The 24,585-nt window shown below is 46.4% G+C and overlaps 1 protein-coding gene across 1 annotated transcript in view; it reads right to left on the bottom strand.

Moving 5' to 3' along the window:
• The window catches only part of NSD2 (nuclear receptor binding SET domain protein 2), a 162,061-nt gene that overhangs the window by 101,482 nt on the left and 35,994 nt on the right, over window positions 1-24,585 (bottom strand). The window contains exons 2-4 of the mRNA XM_082252839.1: window positions 20,530-21,117; window positions 14,355-14,517; window positions 13,519-13,685 (exon numbers count right to left, since the gene is read on the bottom strand). Of these exons, the coding sequence (XP_082108965.1) occupies window positions 13,519-13,685; window positions 14,355-14,517; window positions 20,530-21,057 (858 nt within the window). The 5' untranslated portion in view covers window positions 21,058-21,117. The remainder of the gene's footprint in view (window positions 1-13,518; window positions 13,686-14,354; window positions 14,518-20,529; window positions 21,118-24,585) is intronic.

Here is a 24,585-nt window from a genome sequence, read left to right on the forward strand (position 1 = left end):
AGTCTGGATGGAATCCCTTATGCTTTGATCCTGCACAGGAGTCGCAGCAGAAAATTGAGAGGGCTGGAACGAATCGGTTAGCCCACCTTAACATACCGGCTACTTACTGAGCCGCTAGGACACTACTTGTACCCCCTTGGCGATTGGCATAGACCACGGCTGTGACATTGATGTTCAAATGAATTCGTACTGGACACCCCTGAAGATGAATTGTCCAATGAGCCAGACAAAGGCTGATCGCTCGGTATTCCAGAACATCAAAATCAGCAGTCTTGACACTGCCAGAGTCCAGACCCCTTGAGCACATCTGTACTGATGACGCCTCCCCACCCGGACAGCCTGGCATCTGTGGTGACAACCGTCCAGTACAGGAGAAAGGATTTTCCCTGTCGAAGTGCTAGAGAACGAAGCCACCTCTAGAGACTGTGGATCCTTGTCCCATTTCACCAGAATCTCTTTAGCAGAGATCTTGTGTGGAACTGTGTAAACAAACCACCTTGAGGGTGGACATCCGGACCAGCACCCGCATGCAAGCTCGGAGGGATGACCATCTGCTGCAAGACCTAAGCCGAATTGCCTCCGGCAACGTCTGTAGTTTTTGCAGAGGAAAAAACACGCTGGCTGAGGCCAGAGTCAAACCCAGATAGTCCATTTATGGTGGACAGAACCAAAGCAGACTCCTGAAGGTTCATAATCCATCGAAGTCCCTCAGAGTTCGCAGAGCATTCTCCAGTTGTCTATCAGAGCAGTCGGAGACCCTGCTCGCAGAGGAAGATCGTCCTGGTACCCCAGTACCACGATCCCCCGCTGACTCGAACAATGCCAGCACCGCGGCCAACACTTTTGCGAAGACCCGAGGAGTGGAGGAGAGACCAAGGGTCCACACCACAATCAGATAATGCTCCTCTCCCACGGCAAAATGGAGGAAGTGTTGACTGGCACATATTAGAATGTGCAGGTAGGCGTCCTTGATGTCGATAGAAGCGTGAAGATTTCCCCCTGACGTAAGGACGCCACTACTGTGTGAATGGACTCCACGTGGAAATTCTGTACTTGCACAATTAGTTGAGCGCCTTGAGGTCCAGAATTGGACATACCTTGTTTACCTTTCTGGGAACTGTAAATAGATTTGAGTAAAAACCCCTGGAAAATTTTCCAAAATCTTAATCACCCCTTGAAGAAACAAGTCTTGCACTACCCCAAAGAGACCAGTAAGTGATCTGGGGACAAGTGCAGGTTGGAAGGGAAGAACCTTTCCGGGGGATAAGACCAAACTGGATATTGTAGCCTGACCGAAAAATTGGTGGACCCCCCTCGTCCTGTACCAGGGAGGTCCATGGATGCGGAAACCAGCGAAGATGTCCCCCCATCCCAGATACGAGTGAGGGCTCCTTTCCTGCAAAGGATGCCTTGTCCGCAGGTCTGAAAGAGCCCGCTCGTGGAGGCACTGACTTTTGATCCCTTGTCTTGAGGCCCTAAGGGACAAAAGGAATCTCTTCTGAGCCGAGGAGAATGGCCCACATTTACGACAGGGCTCCTTACCCTTGGTAGCCTGTGGAAAAGTACTCTTCTCCCCCCCCCCCCCCCCGTAAGACCCTTAACGTCATCCAAGGAAGCTCCAAAAAGGCAATCCCCTACAAGGAGGAGATCAGATAAGGCCTTCTTAGACGTCTCGTCCACAGACCAGTATTGGTCTGCTGATACAGACCGACTAGAAAGCAAAAGGAGCTCCATTCAAAGAAGCATCGAAGATAAACTGTAGCCCCTGGACCAACTGATCCGCCAGCTCCGCAAGACAGGGGGGAAGCAGTTTCCACTCCAGGTCCCGGCATAAAAATTTAGCCCACCTGGTCAGACCTTGCTACACCAGGGTAATAGTAAATACCGGTCTAAGTGCCGAACCGGCCACAACGAACATATGGCAGGACAGAGCCTCGGCCCTCCCATCAGCTGGATATTAAAAGGCCGAGGACTCCTCAACCAAGAAGGTAGCTTTATTTAACCTGAAAATAGACAAGTCCACAACAGGTGGGACCGTCCACCTTTAACTCTGTTAATCCTCATATGGACACCCCGCAAGCAAAAGCACTTAGGAACCACTGAGTTTTGGACAACCCCACTGTTTTGTGACAATGTTGTCAAAGGGAACACCCTCGCCACTTTGGAAGGCCTGTGGGTGTCAAAAGAGACCTGCACCCCCCATGCAGCATCAGCCACAACCTTCTTTTTAAATTGTCATGCACTGACACAAACAGTGCATCCACCAGCACCTTTTCTTCATGCGTGGCTAGAGAAGCAGAGGAATCACTGAGCACTCAGGGTGTGTGGATGCAGACCCAATAGGGTCACTATATACTAAGCTCAGCCAGAAAACGAAACAATCAGGGGAGGCCACCAAATGCGATCCCACAAAAGGGACGCTGACCAAGGGCCCACATACAGGACCCCGCAAAAAAAAAAAAAAAAAGAGGGGGGAAGGGGGGGTTGTCGCCGCCCTCTGTGCCCTCCTTAGAGGCCATAATAGGAAATAGCCCCCTTAAAAGAGGGCTGCCCACCATGACGTGGACACGCAGGCAGGATAACTGGATTTTTGGACTTCCTGTAAAATCCTTTTCCCTTAAGTTCATTGATGGACGCAATTCTCTGATCCATATCAGTAGGGTTATACTGCTTCCTACAGGAGTAGGACACTAGGCAGAGAAAAAGTTCTGGCTACGCCTATGGGCAATCCCAGAGGGTATACCCTCTTTCTGCACAGGATGTCAGTTTTGTATCAAAGCAGTGTCAGAAAGTAACACCAACCCAACTCAAAACAGAGGGCGGGTACTGCGTCCATGAATTTGAGAAAAGGATTTTACGGTAAGTCAAAAAATCTAGTTTTCTCTATCGTTCATTGACTGACACAGTTCTCAGATCCATATCAGTAGGGACGTCCCAAAGCAGTGCCATAAAATGAGGGGTGGGAACAGCAGAAAAGAACAAGTCCCCAAGGCTAAACATAGACGAACAGGCAACATAGGACTCAGCAGAACAAAAAGGAGGCGGCCCACCTGAAACAAACAGTAAACACCCTCAAGGAAGGCCAAAAGCCCTCCAGACAGCAGCCAGCAAAACTTGCGGCCAAAAGAGGCATCTTCAGATGCCAGCACATCCAGGTGTGAACAGACTACCGGGTAGCCGTCTTGCAACCTGGTGCACAGATGCCTGCCAGGCGAAAGAGCCCAGGAAGCACTAGGCGCCCGAGTAGAACGCACCGAAATAGGGAAAGGTAGGACCTGACCCTTAAATCGAATAAGCCTGCACCACCGTCTGTCCGACCCATCTGGAAATAGTCGCCGCAGACGCAGGCAGTCCTGTTCATGGGCCCTCCGTAAGTACAGAGAGCGAGCCTGACTTACGAAAAACTCAGTAGTTGCCAAGTACACAGTTCGAAGGAAAGGACAGATCCGGACAAAGTACCACTTGTCTCCATGAACCAACATATAGGGGAGGACGACCGGACAATGTCGCCAGTGCCGACACCCTGCGCGCACAGTGACAGCAACCGAGGAGGCCACCTTCTGCAATAAGGTAGGCAGGGAATACCCTTGAATACTTCCAAAAATAGGTTCTTGAAGGACTGCACCAAATCAAGGCCCCCAGTTGGTGATGGAGATCGCACCGGAAGTACCAAGTGTCGGACCCCCAGGAAGAAATCATGCACCAGGGAATGGGCGGCCAACGGCCTTTGGAAGAAAATGGCCAAAGCCGAAACCTGACCCTTGACAGTACTCAAAGCCAACTTTTGATCAACTTCCCGTTGAAGGAAGCCAAGATCCGGGCCACCGAGTAACAGTGTGGGGGAGCCCAAAGAGACTCCCAATACGCAATATACGACCTTCTCGTATGACGAAAAAAAAATCATCCTAGAAGTCGCTTCCCATGCTTCAAGCAGGGTGGGAATCACCAAAGCAGACAATCCTGTCCTTCAGCACCTGGCTTCCAACAGCTAAGCCGGCAAAGCAAGCCACCATAAACCAGAAGGCAGATTGGCCCTGGAGACAATAAATCCTCAGAGAGGAAGTCTCCAAAGAGCGTCTGCGGCTAGAATGACCAGGTCGGCGTAACAAGCTCAGCGAGGCCAGTCTGGAGCCAGGAGAATGACCGGAATTCCTTCCGACTCAATCCTGCGAAGAATTCTTGGCAGCAACTTGAGGAGGAAAGGCAGACAAGCAGCTGATACTGACCTTGGCTCATCTGCGATTACTCACACGACCATGCCGGCGCCAACCTTGTGCAGGTGACCATGCTAAACTTCTCAGCATAATTCACAAACTTAGTGAATGTTCTTGCCTATGACAGAACCCATGGTGCCACCATTGCACCCGCCAGAGAGTCCCGGCAGCGGGCCAAAAACCTTGGCACTATCAAGTAAATGTGACGCCAATAGGTCCACATCTGGGGTGCCCCAAGGAAGGCACAACCGCCGGAACACCTCCGGATGAAGGGACCATTCCCGTGCATCCAAGGCCTGTCGACTGTGGCAATCCATTTGCCAATTTTCCACACCTGGAAAGGGAACAGCGGAGAGAGCTGGAACAAGGCGCTCTGTCCAAAGAAGAATGCCTGTCCCTTGCAAGGCCGCAAGGACACCCTAGGTGCCCCCTTGGTGAATGACATAAGCCACGGTCGTGGCGTAGTCGATGGAATGTGCACTGGACAGCTGCAGGTGCCCGATCCAGTGAACTAGGCAAAGCCGGATATCTCTCAGCTCCAGGACATTGATCGGTAACCTGGATCCTTCAGGGACCATACTCCCGAAGCAGAGAACCTGCCGAGGACTCCCCACCCAGACAGGCTTGCATCCGCAGTGACAATTGTCCAGTAAAAGGGTAGGAAGATTCTCAGATCAAGACTCCCTGGTCACCTGGCTCAGCGGGATCTGAAAGTCCAGAGAGTTTGGATTCTAGTCCCATACGAGAAGGAATGCCTTCTGGGGGATCCTCGAGAGAGAGATTGAGCGAAAAGGATCGTCTCAAAAGACGACACGACACCAAAAGCCCCAGAACTCACAGGCAGGTCCAAAGGGAACGACCATGTGCTGGATAGTTTAGTTGAACCGCAGTCTGAGGTTCCAAGAGTGTTTTCCCGGAAGGAGAAAACACCCTGACTGAGGATGAGTCCAAAGTCAGGCCCAGATAGTCCAGTCTCATGGAAGGGACCAGGGATGACTTCTGAAGGTTCAGAACCCACCTGAACTCCAACAGAATTCTCACGGTGACTCTCACGGTGACTTTCAAATTCGTTGTCAGCACCATAGGGGACTCCACGCAGAGAAACAGATCGGCCAGGAAACCAGGACCGATACGCCCGCTGCCGCAATAGCGTCAGGACCGGAGGCAACACTCTAAGAAGAGTAGCAGAAGCAAGAACAAGGGGTAATGCCACAAACCAATAGAGATCCTAACCTACGGCAAAAACTGAGAACCCGTTGCTGTCCTGAACATAACGGGATGTGAAGGAAGCCATCAAGGTCTATGGAGGCCAGGAATCCCACTAATGTAGGGAAGCCACCATCGTGCGAACCGATACCATCTTTAATTTTTGATCCGCACAGAACCATCCAAAGGGCCAGTAGGTCCAGCTTGTTGAACCAGAGCCTGAACTGCCCAAGAGCGCCTGCAAGCATACTTTGGAAGGGAAAACCCTACTAGAAAAAAAAAAAAAAAAAAAAAAAAAAAAAAAACAGATCAAAACTCGATTTTGCAACTGGACCGCATGACCTAAACCCAGCTGCCTGGAATCCGGGCCAGCTGCAGGTCCGAAAAAACTGGCAAGGACGTCCCCCACCCCATAGATGGGTGAGGACTCACCTTCAGGCCGAGTAGGCCTTGTCCGCAGGTCTGGAAAAAACAATCTCTTGTTCGCCAGACAAGGGTCGTTTGGAACCAGCCGAGGAAGTCTTGAAGGACTTGGCCACCGACTGTCCCCGAGGGACGAAGAAACTGTGAGCTGACAGGGAGGGACCCCGTCTGCGACGAAGGCCCTTACCCTTGTTAGCCTGTGGAAGAAAGGCACTTTACCCCTCATGAGACCCTTATATAATGTCATCCAGGGCAGCGCCAAAACAGGCAACCCCCCTGAAAAGCTGGAGTTAGACTTACTGGTAACTCCTTTTCTGAGAGTCTTCCAGGACAGCCCATGAGACCTAGGGCTCCTCCCACCAGGACAGGAAACACATTAAATCCAATCAGATAAAAAAAAAGGCGGCCCTCTGGTCCTCCCCTTCAGTATTCGAGAACCGTAGGACATTCCAGTAAAAAATATATATATATATATATACACACACACACACACACACAAATAATACAAGACAACACTGGGTGGGAATCCAGCTGTCCTGGAAGACTATTAGAAAAGGAGTTACCGGTAAGTCTAACTTAGCTTTTCTTAAGTCGTCTTCCAGGACAGCCCATGAGACGATGAGCCAGAAATGTATCAGTCTAGGGAGGGACTACTGCCTGGAGCACCTTTCGACCAAATGCATGTTCCTGAGAAGAGAGGAGGTCCAGGCGATATTTTCTAACAAAGGTCGAAAAGTTAGACCAGGTAGCGGAATTACAGATTTGTTCTGGTGAGGCAGCAGCCCTTTCAGCCCAAGACGTGGACAAGGACATTGTTGAATGGGCGTGGATAAATGGTGAAGCAACATCTTTTGCTTTCTAAGCTTCTATAATAGCCTGCTTTATCCACCTAGCTATGGTGGCTTTAGAAGCTCTATTATGTGTGCCAGAAAAAAGTACAAATAAGGTATCACACTTCTTAAAGCTTTTAGTCACCTCTAGGTAAGCCAGAAGAGCTCTTCTGACATCCAAAAAACTAAAAAATTCTTCTCCTTGTCATTTTTTGGAGAATTACAAAAAGGTAGGTAGTACAATATCCTGTGTTCTATGGAAGGAAGTAACTACCTTAGGTAAAAAACCTGGATCGGTTTTTAACACTATTCTATCCTCAAAAAATCATAAGAAAAGGCTCCCTAATTGAGAGGGCCTGCAACTTCACTGACCCTTCAAGCGGATGTCACTGTAATCAAGAATGCAGTTTTAAGAGAGTAGATTTTCTGTTAAATCCTTCAAGGCTTCTAAAGTAACTGTTACTAAGGCTTGAAGGACCAGGGATAGGTTCCAAGTCGGACATGTTCTGACAACTATAGGCTTAGCCCGGGCGATTGCCTGAGAATCCTTGGGAACTTAGTATCTGCTCTTCAGATACCAAGCTGTCAGTTTCAGGGCATGATGTGCGGATAGGAAACCGGACCCTGAGTCAACAGATCCTGTCTCAAAGGCAAAGTTATTGGAGGTTTTGAGGTTAAGGCCTGTAGGCGTGAAAACCACAGCCTTTTGGGCCAAAAAGGAGCTATTCGAATCAGATCGGTATCCTCCTGGAGAATTTTTTGGAGGACTTCAGAGATTAGATTGTGCATTACCACTTAAAAGTTTATTAAAATTAAAAGTTTATTAAAATCAAAGAAGGGTAGCGTACAATATATTCACAAACGTAGCATTTGAACAAGCATATAGGAAATGGGCACCGCTCGCTTCCAGGACACTTCTCTACTACTGGATAGCGTGATGGGGGAGGGGATTTTGAGGGAGGACCCTCTTCCTCCGAGCCAAAATCGCCACTGACCCACCATGCACTCCTAGGAAGTTATATAGCCAGTGGGCACCGCCCACACCACCCGCCCCCGCCCTGGGAGGGGCAAAAGGTCAGGGACCGGTGTAGGAGAAAACAAACTGGGGTGCGTGTCCCAATGGTCAGGTGCATGCAATAGATGCTCATAATATGGCCGTAGCACTGGGTGCAAACAACCAAGGATAGCATGATAGTGGTAATGGCCCAAAAAGTTTTGTATGGATGCTTGTGATACAGGAGAAAGAAATATATGTATACATAAATAATAAACAAATACATAGATGATGACAGATGATAGTTAATGCTGAAGCATTATACTCAAAAGTATCATTAGGAAACAAAGGATCAGTGGAGGTTAATAGATCAGTATAGGATCATATGAATACCATGATTGGTAACAGACAATTCTGCTAAAAAACGATATTTAAAACAAGGGTAAAACACATGCATAATCAGACATCAGTAATCAGTGGATGGCGTTACAAACTCATTCCCCCAGAAAGCTAAACAGCGGAAGAATAGTGATGAACCTGCGCTGAGCTTTGCAGTATGAATGCTGCATGCTCACATCCAAATGTGTGCACGGTGCATCAGTGCACCACAGAAGCCCATAGGAAAAAGGTTCTCACAAGGGAGCCTTGGATGCTGCTGGGTGAGGATTTCCCCGACAATCGGTGGGTACTTGCTAATCAAGGAGCGGATTCAGGAGGGTCCAGTGTTTCCAGCATTCCAAGCCGTATATTGTTGGCCTGGAACACACACACACTTCTGGGTGAGCGGGGTTTGCGTTCCACAGCCTCAAAGGTTACTTCTGGGTGTACATAGATGTCACTTCCGGTTCCTCCCCCAGGCTCCTGTGCTGGAAAGGGAGTCACCCACGGCCGCAGACCACACCTCCCTGCTTGTGCTGGCTCACGCCCACTCCCACTGCCAAGACTGGGCAGAGGGGACAAGCAGCCAGGCTAACTAAGTAAGGCACATGAGAGGAAGGGTAGGGAAGGGGGACACAACCAGATATTGGTAAAAATAAAAAAAGGCCAGGTGAAATCGGCACTATTTTCTAAAAAAAAAAATTCCATTGGTTCCGAATCGAATACTACATATCCGGTATGTGTAATAAAAATATAAATAAATATGGGGTGAAGATGATTAATACATCAATCTGGTAAGTAATAAATTATGAATAATGAATCGCATAATACACAGTGAAAATATATAAAAAACAAAATGTAAAAAATGAAAATCGGAAGTGCACTGTGTAAAAAAGATATCGATAAAGATAATGGAACAAGGATGTGGAACACAGGTCTTGAACACGGGAGGGCAATTGCATGAATCGTATGGTAATGATATCATACTCAGTAATAGCGTATTCCCCGCACTCTCCGATCCTGTAAGCAATGTTAAATGTGACAAGATGTTAGAAGAGTGGGGGAGAACGCATGTAGGTGACTGCATAAATCGTGGCACAAGGAAAGGCACAAGGGAACGCACAAGAAAAATGTGCAGGGCCAGACATAACGAGCACTGAGGGGGACAGGGAATATGCACCGCAGTGGGGCATGCAGAGTGCCGTCACCTAATGACCAAATATGGAATGGACAGCCTGTCCATAATAGGGCGCATGCAGTGGCACCCTGAATGTCACCTGCACACATCTGGGAGAGCACAGGATGGCAGCACAGCATGGTCAGAGTGCGAATAGGATAATCCAGATGTTAGTGCATCCCAATCACAAGACGGAGTGCAACTCAATTTCTTCATTGAGGCCCTTGGGATTGAGAGATCCCAGAGTAAATATCCAATATGCCTCTCTTGTGCAAAGTTTGATATTTCTTCCCACTGTCCATATCATTGCTAATGGCTTCTATCCCAAAGACTCTCAACCTCTCTGTGCGGCTATTGTGCCTATCTAGGAAGTGGCGGGGCACTGAATATTTCTCTTTTTGAAGGGAAATGCTACTCCTGTGCTCCCCTATCCTGACTCTTAAAGGGCGTGTAGTCCGTCCCACATATAAAAGAGCCCACAAGGGCACAAAAGACCACACACTACATGGGTAGTACCACAGTTAATGAATTGCTGTATTTTGAAGATTTTACCATCTGTGGAGGTGACTCCCTTTTTTCGGTGGCACATGTGTATGCAGGTACCACAGTTGCTCACTCCACACCTGTAGCTACCCTTTTGGTCAAACACAGGGATCCAAGAGTTGCTAAGCCCGTTCCTCTTGATCTTTCTGACCCTGCTTGGGGCCACTATGCTCCTAAAGATAAGCGGAGGGTGGGAAGGCAGGTGGTCTTTTAGGACAGGGTCTTGCTTGAGGATACTCCAATTTGTCTTCAGGGTCTTCTGGATCCAGGGGGCTCCATTGTTGTATCTTGTACAGAACCTGATCTGCATCTCACCTCCCTTGTCCTGGGTGGTTCCTGTTTTCCCAGTGCCTGGAGTGGTTTCCTCATATAGGGACCAGTATTTTTGGTAGGCCTCCTCTATATGTTCTTCCTCATATCCCTTTTCCTCAAATTTCTTCTTCAGTAGCACACCCTGTTCCTCATAGTCACTTCTGTATTGATCCGATTGGTTCAGGGAAAAGAACCTCTTTGTTTTGCTCTTTGAGCTGCAAAAAGGTCCACTTCTGGTAAACCCCACTTGCCCGCAACTTCTGCAAAGTCCTTTGGGTTAAGGGACCAATTGTCCCAACACACTTGGTGGCGGCTGAGGTGGTCTGCTAAGACATTGAGTCCCCTTCAGATGAATTGCTGAAATGGAGGCAAGATTCATCTTGGCCCAAGAGAATATTTTCTGGGCTATGAACTGCAAACCCTGACTCCGTGTACCTCCCTGTTTGTTGAGGTACGCCACCATTGCCATGTTGTCGGATCGAATCTGTAGATGACTTCCCTTTAGGTCCATCTGAAAGACCTCTAAGGCTTTTTGTACTGCCATGAGCTCTTTCTGATTTGACGAGTTCTGTGCTTCTAGCGGGGACCATTCTCCCTGTGCTAGTTGGCTCTGGAGATGTGCGCCCCCCACCCGGAAGAGCTCGCGTCTGTGGTTATTCTTTGTGATATTAAGCAATTCATGCACATCAAGTAATAATTTATATCTGGAACCCCCAGCGGATTTTCTCTCCCTGGGTTTCTCCCCTGATCCAGACTCCTCAAATGAGGAATGAGGGGACTCCCATTCCTCCCTCGTGTTGTCACCATACACACTCTGTGTTGGGTTAGAGACCAATGTAGGGGCCTGAGATTGCACAGGGGCCTGTACTGGGGTCTGTAACCGATCCATAAGGGTCCTAAAGAAGCTAAAGGTTGAAGTTTGCTCATCCCTGACTGACCAAAGTCAACATCCTCTGGGTGGATACAGTAGGGTCACCCTTAACCAGATCATCAATACATGTGCGGCACACCGTTTTGCTTCATGTGGAACTTAGCTTAGTCCCCCAAACTGCACATTTCTTTTTGGGGGGCTGCACCTGGACCTTGTCCTGAGCCTTGGTCTATAACAAAAAAACCTGATTACCAATTGAGTTATGACCCCCAAAACTATACCTGCCCCCTTCACCAACCGCTATTTAGCTAAAGGGAAGGGAAAGGAAAAAGACCCCCATACAGGTATCTGCAAAGAGGGAAGACTCCCATCGCTTACCTGGGAGTTGCCGGTGCCAGAGCCTGCGTCTGCCGCCTGAGCGGATGCTGCCGTGGAATCCATCCTGCTCCGTCTGGTGGTCCGCAGCCCCTGCTGGGTTTTCACCTCACACCGACCGCCCAGAGTCTCCTGTAGGCGCCATAGAAATTTGAACCGCTGTTTCTGGCGCCCGCGGATGTGCGTCACTGCTCCGGAAGTGACCTCGCCACTTCCTATGGCCAGGGTGGAACGCAGGAGTTCCGCCCTCTCCGTTCGCGGCGCCAGATTCAAAACTGCAGGCTGCTCTCCCTGCTCTGAATCGGCGGCGTCACGGGTACACAGCTCCCCGCTGCTCCAAGGACGCCACCAGGATTGGAAGATGACCCCCCCTGCGATCCTTGACGACATCCACGGTCCTGTCTTCCCCAGACCACTGAGATACAGGAGACAAAGCGGTCACCCCTATGCCAGTAAGTAGGGGTACCGCACTTGGGCAGGAGAAGATGCATCTTTTTCCCAGTCTTCAAGGACAGTCCATGAGACCAGGAGTAGTTCCAGGAACATGTTACCCCCCTGTCCGCAGGAAAAACTAATACTGAAGGTGAGGACAAGAGGGCCGCATTTTTATCTGACTGGATTTAATGTGTTTCCTCTCCTGGTAGGAGGAGCCCTAAATCTCATGGGCTGTTCTGGAAGACGACTTGAGAAAAGGGAGATCCATTAAGGCCTTCTTAGAAGTTTGATCCGCAGACCAACACTCCTGTCAAGTATACGCCGGACAACCACCGCCGAAACTGACAGGTGACCCACATAAAAAGGAGCCGTGTCCAGCCCAGCATCCCAAATAAATTGCAGCCCCTGCGCCAGCTGGTCACCCAGCTCCCACAGGGCAGGAGGTACTTGCCCTCACAAAGACACATCATTGGAACTCCGCCCATTAGGCAGAGTCTGCGTGGCAAGGGCAATAATAAACATTGTTCCCAGTGCAGAATCCCCCCAGGAAGTACAGATCGCAGGCCAAGATTCATCCAACTGTAGTCCTATTCAGCCCAGCCCAGGTGCCCCACACATGGTGGCAGGGTTGTCAAAAATGAAGTGACCCCAAAGCGCCAGAGGTAGAAGTGGGACAGCTACTCACTGTACCAGGAACCAGGTGGGCACTGCCCTGGACAGACCACCGCTCCAATGTGGGTGCCGTCAGCCAGGAGAAACACTCCCAACTCAGGCTGAGGCCAGGTCTTATGCATCCTCGTGAGCCGTTTAACTCGCAAGCCAGCCCTCGTCCAGTGGGACTATGTCCCATCCGACCTAGCGCAGAGCTGCAGTCTGCACGTGCTCGCTAGCCAGACTGGGGGGACCCTCTGGATGTAGATTATCCTGTCCGTCACCCAGTCCGGCAATTGATTGTTTTTTTCCTGTGAAAATCTACAAAAAAGGAAAAACTGCCATTTAAAAAAAAAAAAAAAAAAAAAAAAAAAAAAAAAAAGATTGTCAGGACCAGACATCCAGCAAGGAACTAGAGCCTTAAGCCCCATACACACAATCAGATTATCGAATGATCTGTCGTCCGTTTTTTGTGGCATGCTAGTCTGATGTGGAAAGTGAAGGTTATTTTCATACGAATTTCCCCGTACGACAGAATTCTACTTCAGAAATGAGGTCATGCGTTTTGTATGTGTTCTTTCGTCTCTGAGCATGCCTAGTCTTGCTCTTAAGATTTTTTTTCCGTCGAAATCTGAACTAATGAGACAAAAATCGGACGTTGTTTCGACGGACAACAAAAATTATATAGCCAGCACATCAGGATTTTGTCGGCCAAAAAGTCGGAGTCGGCTGTTGAAAGCACCATACTAACAATCCGAAAATCGACAGATCGGTCCCTTTAGATTTTCTTGTGTGTATGGGCCTTTACTCCTGACTAGGCAGAAAAAAAACTGAGCGCCTATAGCTGAGAGTGGGTGTATAACCCCTGGGACTGCCCATAGGCGTAGTCAAGCTTTTTCCTGCCTAGTGTCCTACTCCTGCAGCAAGCAGTATAACCCAATGGTTACGAAGCATCAATGAACAAAAGAAAATGGCCTGGTCAGGAAGGGGGGAAAACCTTCTAGAACTGAATTGGTTAAAAAAGCTGCACAACATACAGACCAATTCAAACATTTCTCAAATGTGTTATGAGACAGTGGCACATTCCAACACAGGTTAGCAGTACACACCTTGACTTTTTCAGCTTTGCTTGTAGCCTGTTTCGCGCTCTCCTGGCAGAGCTGTTCATACTCCTGCTCTCCAGTGTAAGGCACAATACTTTTTTCGAAAATCCACGCTCTTTCCGGTGCATTTCCAAAAAACTGTACGTGATACTGGCGAAAGCTCTTTTTCTGTCCTGTAAAAAAACGGAATGCAAACAACTTTACTAGAAGCAGTCAACCTTTTAGCTTATATTGGCTCACATCCATTCACAAAAATTTACCAAATGGCATCTGAAGAGTTGAAATCAGGATTGCAGGGGGTGCACCTGCTCTGTAAAGAGGAGATTCAAGTGGGCTCGCTGAAAGTAATAAGCAAAACCTTTGCAGTTATGCTCATTAGCTGATGAAATGGCAATCATAAGGACTGTGTATGACATTATCCTATGCAGCTATAGGGTGGGAATTCACAAGAGTATGTTCATATAAAAGTCTACTAAGCAGGTGATGCAGGTCCCATATTGGTTTGTTTTTTTTCTGTGTATTTAGCAGTTAAATACATCAATGCAAATCAAGTTACACTACTACAGTTGTCTTCTGCAGGCTATGCTAGCTGCACGGAAATCTTGCTCACAAAACCACATTATTTCAAGCCCACAATTTCAATAAAGCACTTAGGATGACCACTTGCAAACTGAAAAATAAAATTATCCCATATTAAGTAAAAATTAGGATTTCAAGCCAAGGCTGAAATGCAAACATTACAGTCACACACACCAATATAAACAACCTAAGGGCGTTCCCTCTGCTTAAAGGAAAGCTTCAAGCATAACCGCTGTAGTGGCTTCGAACAAAGCAGAACCTACCCTTGATCTTGGTGTGGCTGTGAAGAACAGGATCAGAGGTCACAATACATGGCCACCATGGATATCCAGACACCTTAGACCACACAAGATCTCCGACCGAGAATTTACAGGGAATTTCACTGTGCTCTTTCTGCTCAATGGACGTATCTAGATCTGAAACAGACTTTTGAGGGGGGGGGGGGGGAGAGAAAGAAGATATTACTATAAAATGGAGAAAGGAAGTGTAAAACAATACAGGCCTGGCAAAAAAAAGTATTTCAAAAGCATAGATGACAAATTAACCTTTTTAAAAAAGAAAGTAAGAAGCCAAAAAAAATTATAATAATAATAATAATAATAATAATAATAATAATAAACTTACCTAGATAGCTGCAGCACAGATCCCAGCAACAGCACAGATCCCAGCAACATCTGTCCGCCAACTCTACCCAGAGAACTGAGCGATCCAACACAGCTGATTGCTCAGTTCTCCCCCTTCGCTCTGAGCAGGGCTGGCTCAGGCTCTCAGCAGCTGCTGTACTAATCCATAGTGCTCTAGGTACACAAAGTAATAATATATACCCTACGTAGACTAAGGTTCACTCTCCTAAACCCCCACAGACTTATGGGGCTGTGGCCAGAGCCCTGAGAAAAGGAGATACTCCCCACAGAAATCAATAGGCCAGAACAGCGGCAGAGGCCATGGCACTCAGAAACATGGACGTAGGTATAGGCAGACCTACAGTTTTTATTGCTAGCATTCCTTGGACAAAAAAAGAATAGCACGCAACAAGCAAAAACAATCAGTGAGCCACTCTAGCTATACACTAACATTGCAACTCAAACTGAGAAGTCACTTCATTTGTGTGAAAGAAAAAATGGTGTGATCTTGAGGGCGAACTCCATGCCAAAATGTAAAAAAAAAAAAAAACAGTGTGGGGGTCCTCCCCAAAAATCCATACCAAACCCTTATCCGAGCAAGCAGCCCCACCCCCTTCTGGACCATACCAGGCCACACTCCCTCAACATGGGGAGGTGGGTGCTTTGGGGCCCCCCCACACCCCAATGCACCTTGTCCCCATGGAATTGACAAGGAACTCTTCTCCGACAACCCTAGGCAGTGGTTGTGGAGGTCTGCGGGAAAGGGACTCATCATAATCTGGACGGCCCCTGTAACAAGGGGGCCCCCAGATCCCGCCCGCCCCATCGATAATGAGTATGAGGTACATTGTACCCCTACCCATTTACCCCAAAAAAGGCAGTGTAGTGTAAAGAATGACGAGACGATTTTGAGAAGTCCTTTATTAAAAATCTTTACCCGGTCTTCTCCTTGACAATACGTGATGACACAAGGGACGGGGTCTCCAGGTGACCACACACCACAGCTTTATAAGCAGCCGCAGAGAGCGGAACTGGTATAATCACGGGAGACATCGGAGAAGGACGGGAGGAGTATTTTTAATAAAGCATTTCTCAAAATTGTCTTGTCATTATTTACATACACTGCCTTTTTTGGGGTGAACGGGTAGGGGTACAATTTACTTCATACTCATTCACATAGGAAGGGGGTCCAGGATCTGGGGGCCCCCTTGTTAAGGGGGGCTTCCAGATTCTGATAAGCCCCCTGGCCGCAGACCCCCACAACCACCTGCCCAGGGTGGTTGGGAAGAAGCCCTTGTCCTCCTCAAGGAGCCCCCCTCCCTTTAAAAAAAAAAAAAAAAAAAAAAAAAAACCACACCTTCCTGACTTTACGCCTTTCATTCTTGCACGTAAGCTGAATATTGAGTGCAGCTTTTTTTTTCTTGTATTTCTAATCAGAGAAATTAGTGTATTTCTAATCAGAGAAATTCGTGTAAAGTAATTAAAGCCTTAAGGCTATGAAAGTGACCTTATTTTGTATATTAAATTTTAGGTTATTTTGCCTTATTATTTTTTGTATAGTGCTAGAAATCGTTTGTAGTAGTACTATGAAAAAGTATGGCTATCAAAGTGCATTGTGGGGTTTTGTGTCCTTTATTTTGTTGTAAAATCTTGAATAAAAAAAAAAAAGTTATCTGGGAAAAAGTTCTGGAAGGGAGTGCAAAAAGGAAATGAAACATATAAAAGAATAATCATTTATAGGATGAAAACCTGACCATAGTCACTGTACAAGTTCCATCATATAATCTCTAGGTAACAAAAAAAAAAAAAAAACACAGAAGAGTGATTGGTCACCAAGGGCAAGCCCTACAACTCAATGGAAAACTTTTTCTCGGTTTTTACAAGCAGTTTCCTAAACATAGAATCATAGAAATAAGGCCGTTAAATTGGGTAGCATTTTCTGCCAATACACTAGTAAAGCTAAAGCACTTTAATTGAGATCAAGCACCAAATGTCCAGTTTTCTATATATCTCTTGTGGAATTGCACGATTAAATCGTTAAAAATTGCAATCTCGATTCTCTCCCCCCCACGATCTTAAAAATGGCATGCTCAGGATTCTTACACAGCTGTTCTCTGCTCACTCACAGCTTTCAAAAAAAGAAGCCCCAAATGTTTATCAATGTTGTTATGGGCTCTTTCACACGGCCGCTTCGCGTGAGAGCTCCGCTGCGGTCCTTTTTTTTCCACGGAGCGGATGACATTTCTGTCATCCGCTCCGTATGCCCGCATATCATCCCATCCGTTTGCGGAGGATATGCGGACATAATGTAAGTCTATGGGGGTTTGCGGATGTCAGCGGATGACACCGCTGACATCCGATTTTCCTTCCTTTCTGTTTTTTGAACGGAACAAAAATAGGGTTCTGTTCAGTTCAAAGAAACGGAACAGAACTGAAAGGATGAAAATCGGTTGTCAGCGGATGGTATTCCGCTGACATCCGCAATGCCATAGACTTACATTATGTCCGCAAATCATCCGCAAAATAGGATGATTTGCGGACATACGGAGCGCCCATGTGAAAGGGCCCTAAGGCTGCAGGATATCTATAAACACAATGCTTTACAATGTATCTTTTCATTCTTTTAGATCAAAGGAAAGAACTTCTATGTGAGAGCAGATTAAAGAGGAAATAAACCCTTCCTTTTTTTTTTTTTCGTTTATTTTCTTCCCTGCAAAGTAAATGCATAATGTGCTAGTATGACAGCCGCATTCATCTTCCTTCCTGGTCTGCAGACTCCGGCTATGCTGCTATTGGCCGGGAGCCACGAATCACGGCACGGGGCCCCGAAGAAACCGCACGGGCGGCCGTTTCTTCAGAGCGCATGCACCAATGACATTGGTTGCATGAAATGTAAACATCTCCTAAAAGGTGCAAGTTTAGGAGATATTTACAGTACCTATAGGTAAAGTTATGTGAATTTACAACCACTTTAACCTCTTAAAGACTAAGCCTTTTCTAGGCTAAGCCTTTTCTAGGCTAAGCCTTTTCTAGGCTAAGCCTTTTCTAGGCTAACTAAGCCTTTTTCTAGACTAAGCCTTTTTCTAGACCAAGCCTTTTTCTAGACTAAGCCTTTTTCTAGACTAAGCCTTTTTCTAGACTAAGCCTTTTTCTAGACTAAGCCTTTTTCTAGACTAAGCCTTTTTCTAGACTAAGCCTTTTTCTAGACTAAGCCTTTTTCTAGACTAAGCCTTTTTCTAGACACTTGTTGCTTACAAGTTAAAAATATGTATTTTTTTGCTAGAAAATTACTTCGATCCCCAAGCATATATATATTTTTTGCTAGAAAATTACTTCGATCCCCAAGCATATATATATTTTTTAGCAGAGACCCTAGAAAATAAAATGGCGATTGTTGCAATCTTGTTTATGTCACACTGTATTTGCTCAGAAGTCTTTCAAACGCAGTTTTTTGGGGAAAAAAATACACTTTAATAAAAAAAAAAAAAAAAAAAAAACAGTAAAGTTTGCCTAATTATTTGGTATAATGTTTACAGATGTTACCCTGAGAATCGTGATCCTTAGTCTAAGCATCGTAATTCTCATTTTATCCAGAATCGTGCAGCTCTAATCTCTTGTACCTAAATGAGATCTGAAAACGCAATCAACTACTTTACAACCGCCCACCGCAGTTATGCAGCAGGCAGCCGCTCCTGCACAAACCGCAGTAGTTATACGTCAGTCGCGCGCAGGCTATAGGGGGTGATCTCGCGCGCCGCTCCCACTCGTCAGCGGGGAAACCGATGCATGGAGCAGGCTGCTCCAAGTGCTGCCTCACGCTGGCAATCGTTCCCCCGCTGAGAGAGAAGAACAGTCTGCTGTTGTAAACACAGCTGACCATTCTCCCTGGAATGATCACAGAGCCCCTGTGATCCTTCTATGTAGGATCACAGGTCTCTATGATTATTTCACAAGCCACGCCCCAACAAGTTAGAAACACGCCCCCTAGGCACACGTTTAACTCCTTGATCACTTACTCTTTTCCCTGCCAGTGTCATTATTACAGTAACAGTGCATATTTTTGGCACTGATTACAGTAATAATGTCACTGGTCCCCCCCCAAAAGTGTCAAAAATGTCAGTCAGGGGTCCGATCTGTCTGCAACAATGTCGCAGTCCCACAAAAAAACAGAAAAAAAAAACAACAAAATAAAAATAAAAAAAAATTACAAACCTTTCCCGTAGTTAGTAGACGCAATAGCTTTTGCGCAAACCAATCAAAATACGCTTATTGCGATTTTCTTACATTTTGATTTTTTATATTTTTTTGGGGGGGAAATATATAGCAGAATGTGATTTTTTTTTTCCAGAATTGTCGCTTTTTTGTTTATATTGCACAGGTGATTAAATACCACCAAAAGAAAGCTCTATTTGTGGAGAAAAAAAAAAAAGGCATCAATTTATTTAGGTACATCGTCGCACGACCAACCAAATTGTCTGTTAACATTACAGTGCCGTATGGCAAAATATGACCTGGTCATTAAGGGGGCAAATCATTCCGGTCCAGAAGTGGTTAATAAGAGACCCTGCTGCCACACTATTCATTTAAAAAGCCACCTTCCCATTAGATTATTTGCACACTTTATGTGCCCTCCTTGTGTAGACATCCAACAGCTCTGAGTGTGCATCTTGCTGCCATCGTTATGTTAACAGCCTCCGCGAACTCAGAATTCGTAAGTCAGCAGTCTCTGTAGAGTGCACCCCCAAGGCAGAAACTTGACCTTTATAGTCCTCATGGCTAAAGACTTGTCTAGCCCTGGCTGTAAAAAAAAAAAAAAAAAAAAAAAAAGAAAAGTACTTATGATATGGAGTATTTCCTGGGATGCATTTCTCCCTTTAAAAACAAAGCAAAGTATGCTTTCCACATGTGGTGGTAAACCCTATATAAAAAGAGGAAGGCTTGGAGCCTCAGGACTTTGAGTTCAACAACCAAGCCATCAAAACCAGTGTCCGTGACACCGGATGGAATGCGGGACCTTGGGAAAGAAGGGCTGGACAGTCTTGTAGAGCCCTTGGAAGGTTCACTAAGATTCAGGACTGTTGGAGGTACCATGATCACTTTGGTGCCAAGAAAATCTCCAGAATAGGTTTTCCTTCTGCCCCCTTAAAGCAGGAGTTAGAGAGAGGGCTGGTTAAACAGATTCCACAGAGTGACTAGAAAATCTACTGTGAAGAATCTGATGGCACACAAGGTGTTGAATTCAACAAGGTGTACGGCAGCTTTTTTCTTTTACAATTTACTGTTCACTGAGCCAGACGGACACGCAAGTTACGGTTTCATACACAGAAGTTGCACTGCTTGCACTTCCTTTCCCCTTGCCCAATCACAAAACAATTTGTGACCCCATTCATGATTGACCCCATTCATGATTCACTGTAAATGGGCAGGAGAGGAGGAGGAGTGGGCAGAGAAGCTGATGTGTTGAGAGCTGTATCTCTGGAGTCTAGCAAAAACTACTGTCAGGGCTCAGTAAATTACTAATTGTAAATGAAAGGATCCTGGAGGTAACATACACCCTCTGTGTACTTAACCCCTTGTATGACAGCCTTTTTTTTAACACTTTTTTTCCTTAACTTAAACCCACTTCCTTCGGAGCTTCCTTATGGTGGTCCATCACATTAAAGAGACCAAAAAATAGGGTAGATTTGAGCTTAAACTTTGCAGGTTTATGCTCTCCGGGGACAACTAGCGTTCTAGTCTTTTCCTTACTGAACAATGGTGAATGGTTATACAAAAAGATTCCAGCACGCATAGGATTTCAAGATTGCATATATACCTCATCTTCTTGCAATTCAGCAGGAGCAGAATCTGCTTGGGTTCCTTCACTGGACTTTTCCTCCGAGGACTCAAACTTTATACTTTTTCGCTTCCTTTCTTTCTTGTTTTTGCCTTCATTTTCTTCTGGTTTAGCCGCTTCTTCTCCTTGCTCACCACAGATGGAAGACTCAAAGAGAGGTTTCCCATTCATATAGGTCTTCGTAATTTTCAACTTTATTTCTGGTGAGCCGTTCTTTGTGGGACTTGTGTGGGGAGGAGTCTCAGCACCTTGAGTTTCCTGCGAGTCAACAGGCACATCCGCCTCATGAGCCCCGGACTCTCCATTGTATACCCGTGAAGTCAGGTCTTTCAGTTTGTCAGTTGGTAGAAACGGAATTGCATCATGACCATTTAGCTTCTGTATGACACCCTCTTGTACAGAGGGGGAAATCGGCGTTCTGCTCAGATATACAGAACACTCGCGACTCATCTCGATACTAGCGGCTTTCACAGTTGAGTTTTCAATTATGTGAGGAGCTTGCTTCATTTTGCTCAAGTGCTGAAAATTTTGCGGAGAACTTTAAGTAGTATTCTCAGTCTTCAACTACTATAAGAGAAAGATAAAAATTAGTATCATAGCAAAAAATTAAACACATTATCAAAGAATATCAAAAGATAAAAACAATACCAACATGTTCGTGTAACTAAAAAAGACATTGCATTTTAAAACATTGTAAAGAAAAATAGGCATTTTGACCTAAAAATAAAATCAGTTTCTTGGAGTACATTATGTACCTGAATACAGCTCCTGTGTCCCGTAGAGTTATAACAGCGATCTTAAGGAGACCAGACACTAGCAAACAAAGTTGTAAAGAGCCTAATATGACCCCTCCCATTATGTTTCAGGTTTGCAAAAAAATCATAAGAGGATCATAAGAATATAAAAGGGGAAGAGAAACACACCCTTCTAAAACAAGTGTACTGCTACACAAGCCATGTCAGGAAAAACACTACAGATACAGAAGGGAGTGCTTTTCTTCCCCAATCTCAATAGTGATAACCCAAAAGAAGACCTCAGAAAGGCTGCTCTCTACATTGTGCTGTAGTAATGTCACAGGTGGTGCAGCTGAACAAAAGTAGGGCAGAATACAGGAAACTAAAGTTTGTTTCAAGTTATCAAGAACGTTACCCTGCCAGCCTTCGACAATGCCCGAAACGCAACTGGACAGAGCCAGCAGGAGTAACAGTTACATAGTTAGTCATGTAGGAAAAAGGCCCTCAAGTCCATCTACTTCAACTAGGGATGCACCGAAATTATCAGCCGAAAATGAGCCTATCCCATTTCGGCCGATAATGGGTTAACAATGCCGAAATTAATATGGTCGCCGTGAGGAAGGAGGGCGCAGCGCAGGTTTTAAAAGTCCTGCCTCTGGCCGGCTGCCCGCCTCTCAATGACGTCCCTACTACTACGATGTGTGTATGAATGAAGTGACATACCGGGCGGGAGGGCAGGCGAGCGGCCGCTAATAGATATAACTATGTGAGCCTTCACTTCACTGTCAGCGGGACTGTGTGTGAATGAGAACTGACCTGACACCGGGCGGGAGGGCGGGGGGAGCGGCCGCTAATAGCTGTAACTATGTGAGCCTTCACTTCCCTGTCAGGCATGTATCTCCGCTGACAGGGAAGTGAAAGCTCACATAGTTTTAGTTATTAGCGGCCGCTCCCCCTGCCCGGTGTCAAGTCAGTTCATTCACACACAATCCCGCTGACAGGGAAGTGAAGTGAAGGCTCAGTTATATCCATTAGCGGCCGCTCATCATCGGGAGACGGGCCGCCGGCCAGAGGCGCTTCTTTTGAATGAAGGACACCGGAGGAGCACTCAGCAGAGTGACAGTAAGGAGATTGAATCGTTGGGATGGGGAGGGACGCTGAGCCAGAGGGGGTGTGTGGTGTGTGCTGCCGATGGGGATGCCAAGGCAGGGGGGGGGGGGGAGAAGAGAGCTGGGGCAGCTTACCAATGGTATTAGTATTATGCAGCATGAGGGGTTAATGTATTGTCACTGATGCATTAGTGACCGACCAGTGGCAGTTAATTAACCCCTTTGTGCTGCATTAGTGCAACCAGTATCAGTACAACCAGTGTTAATTAACACTGATACTGGTTGCACTAATGCAGCACAAAGGGGTTAATTAACTGCCACTGGTCGGTCACTAATGCATCAGTGACCAGCAGTGGCAATACATTAACCCCTCATGCTGCATAATACAAATACCATTGGTAATTTAAATTAACCTCTTGCCAACCCATCACTGTACATATACTGGGACAGGGTGGCAGCGCCAGCTGTACGTCGCTACCCGTTTTTTGGTGTATGCCCGTTCTATCTATTTTAAAAAATTTGGGGGGGAAAAAGTCATTTTCGGTTTTCGGCCAAGGGCATCCTGCATTTTCGGTCCAGAATTTTCATTTCGGTGCATCCCTAACTTCAACCAATAGAAAAAAAAATATATAAGTATGAAATCACCATATACACAATCCTATACTTACATCTGTCATCAGTTTTCTGAATTTTATATGTAGGTGGGGAAGAGAGGAGAGAGAGCCAAGTGGTCAGGTGAAGGGCTAGGATTTAGGTACAGATTGCATACTTTTTCTATAAAAACATAGGCACAGGGGCAGTTAGTGATATATTACAAAGGGGATTAGATAATTTTAAAATAATTATGAGAGCAGCAGGAGGGGGATGGGGTGGGCACTGATGAGCAGACAGGCAGGGAAGGAGGGGGAGAGGACAACAGTGCAGGGCTAAGGATGATGGACACTTAAACTAACCATGGTGTCACGGCTCAGCAGCGATGATACACTGTGGACAGTGTACTGAGAAGAAGGCAGAAACTGTCAGGATCAGCCAGTTTTTTTTTTTGTTTTTTTTTTAGGCGATACCATGGGCCAAATTACACAGCAAAAGCACTGTGCTGTACAACGTGCTGTAAGGGAACAGGATCTTTAAAAAAAAAAAAAAGTAAATGCTTCAACAAGGAAAGGAGGAACCTGACCCTTATAGGCCTGAATCACTGTCTGCTCCATCTAGAAAAGGTCGCAGCAGCCAACAGTCAACACTTTTTGAGGTCCATCCGTGAATACAAACCGTGAGTCTGACTTCCTAAAAGACTCCGTAGCTGCCAGGTACACCCTGACTGCCCGAACCGCATACAGAGAATGCAAGGCAATTTCCTTATGATGTTTTGGCATGGGACATAGGGAAGGCAACACAATGTCTTCATTCAAATGGAAAAATCAGAGACGACCTTTAGAAGGAACGATTGAGAGGGACGAAAAACCACCTCATCTCTGTGAACCACCAGGTAAGGTAAATGACAAAAAACAATGCCACCAGCGCCAACACCCTGCACGCAAACAGCCACTAAAAAGGCCACCTCCTGGGACAACGAATGCAAGGGAACCTCCTGAAGACTTTCGAAAGGAGGCTTCTGAAGAACTGACAGGACAAAATTGAGGTCCCACAGCGGCAATGGGGACCGAGGAGCCAAATAGTCAAACTCCTTAAAAAAAAAAAAAAAAAGTACACAAAGAATGTGTGGCCAATGGATGTTAAAAGAAAACGGTTAAGGTCAAAACCTTGCCCTTGATGGTACTCAAGGCCCGACGCTGCTCAACCCCCCCCCCCCCCCCCCCATGGAAGAAGGCCAATATGCGAGCCACTGAAAAAGGAGCGAGGGTGTACCCAAGAGACTCACACCACGCAATGTACGTCTTCCAAGTCTGATGGTAGATCTTCCTAGCCTTTAACAGCATAGGAATCACCAATTCAGACAAACCTCTATCCTTCAGCACCTGGCTTTCAACAGCCAAGCCGTTAAAGCAAGCAACTGTAAAGCGTGATGGAAGATTGGCCCTTGGAGCAGCAGATCTTCCCTTAGAGGAAGACTCCAAGGAGCATCGGCAACCAGCCGTACCAGATCGACAAGGCCAGTCTGGAGCCACTAGAAAGACCGGAATCCCTTCCGCTTTGATCCTGCACAGGAGTCTTGGCAGAGGTTTGAGAGGGGG

This window comes from Pelophylax lessonae (assembly GCF_965119305.1).
Source record: "Pelophylax lessonae genome assembly, chromosome: 1".
Classification (NCBI taxonomy): domain Eukaryota; kingdom Metazoa; phylum Chordata; class Amphibia; order Anura; family Ranidae; genus Pelophylax; species Pelophylax lessonae.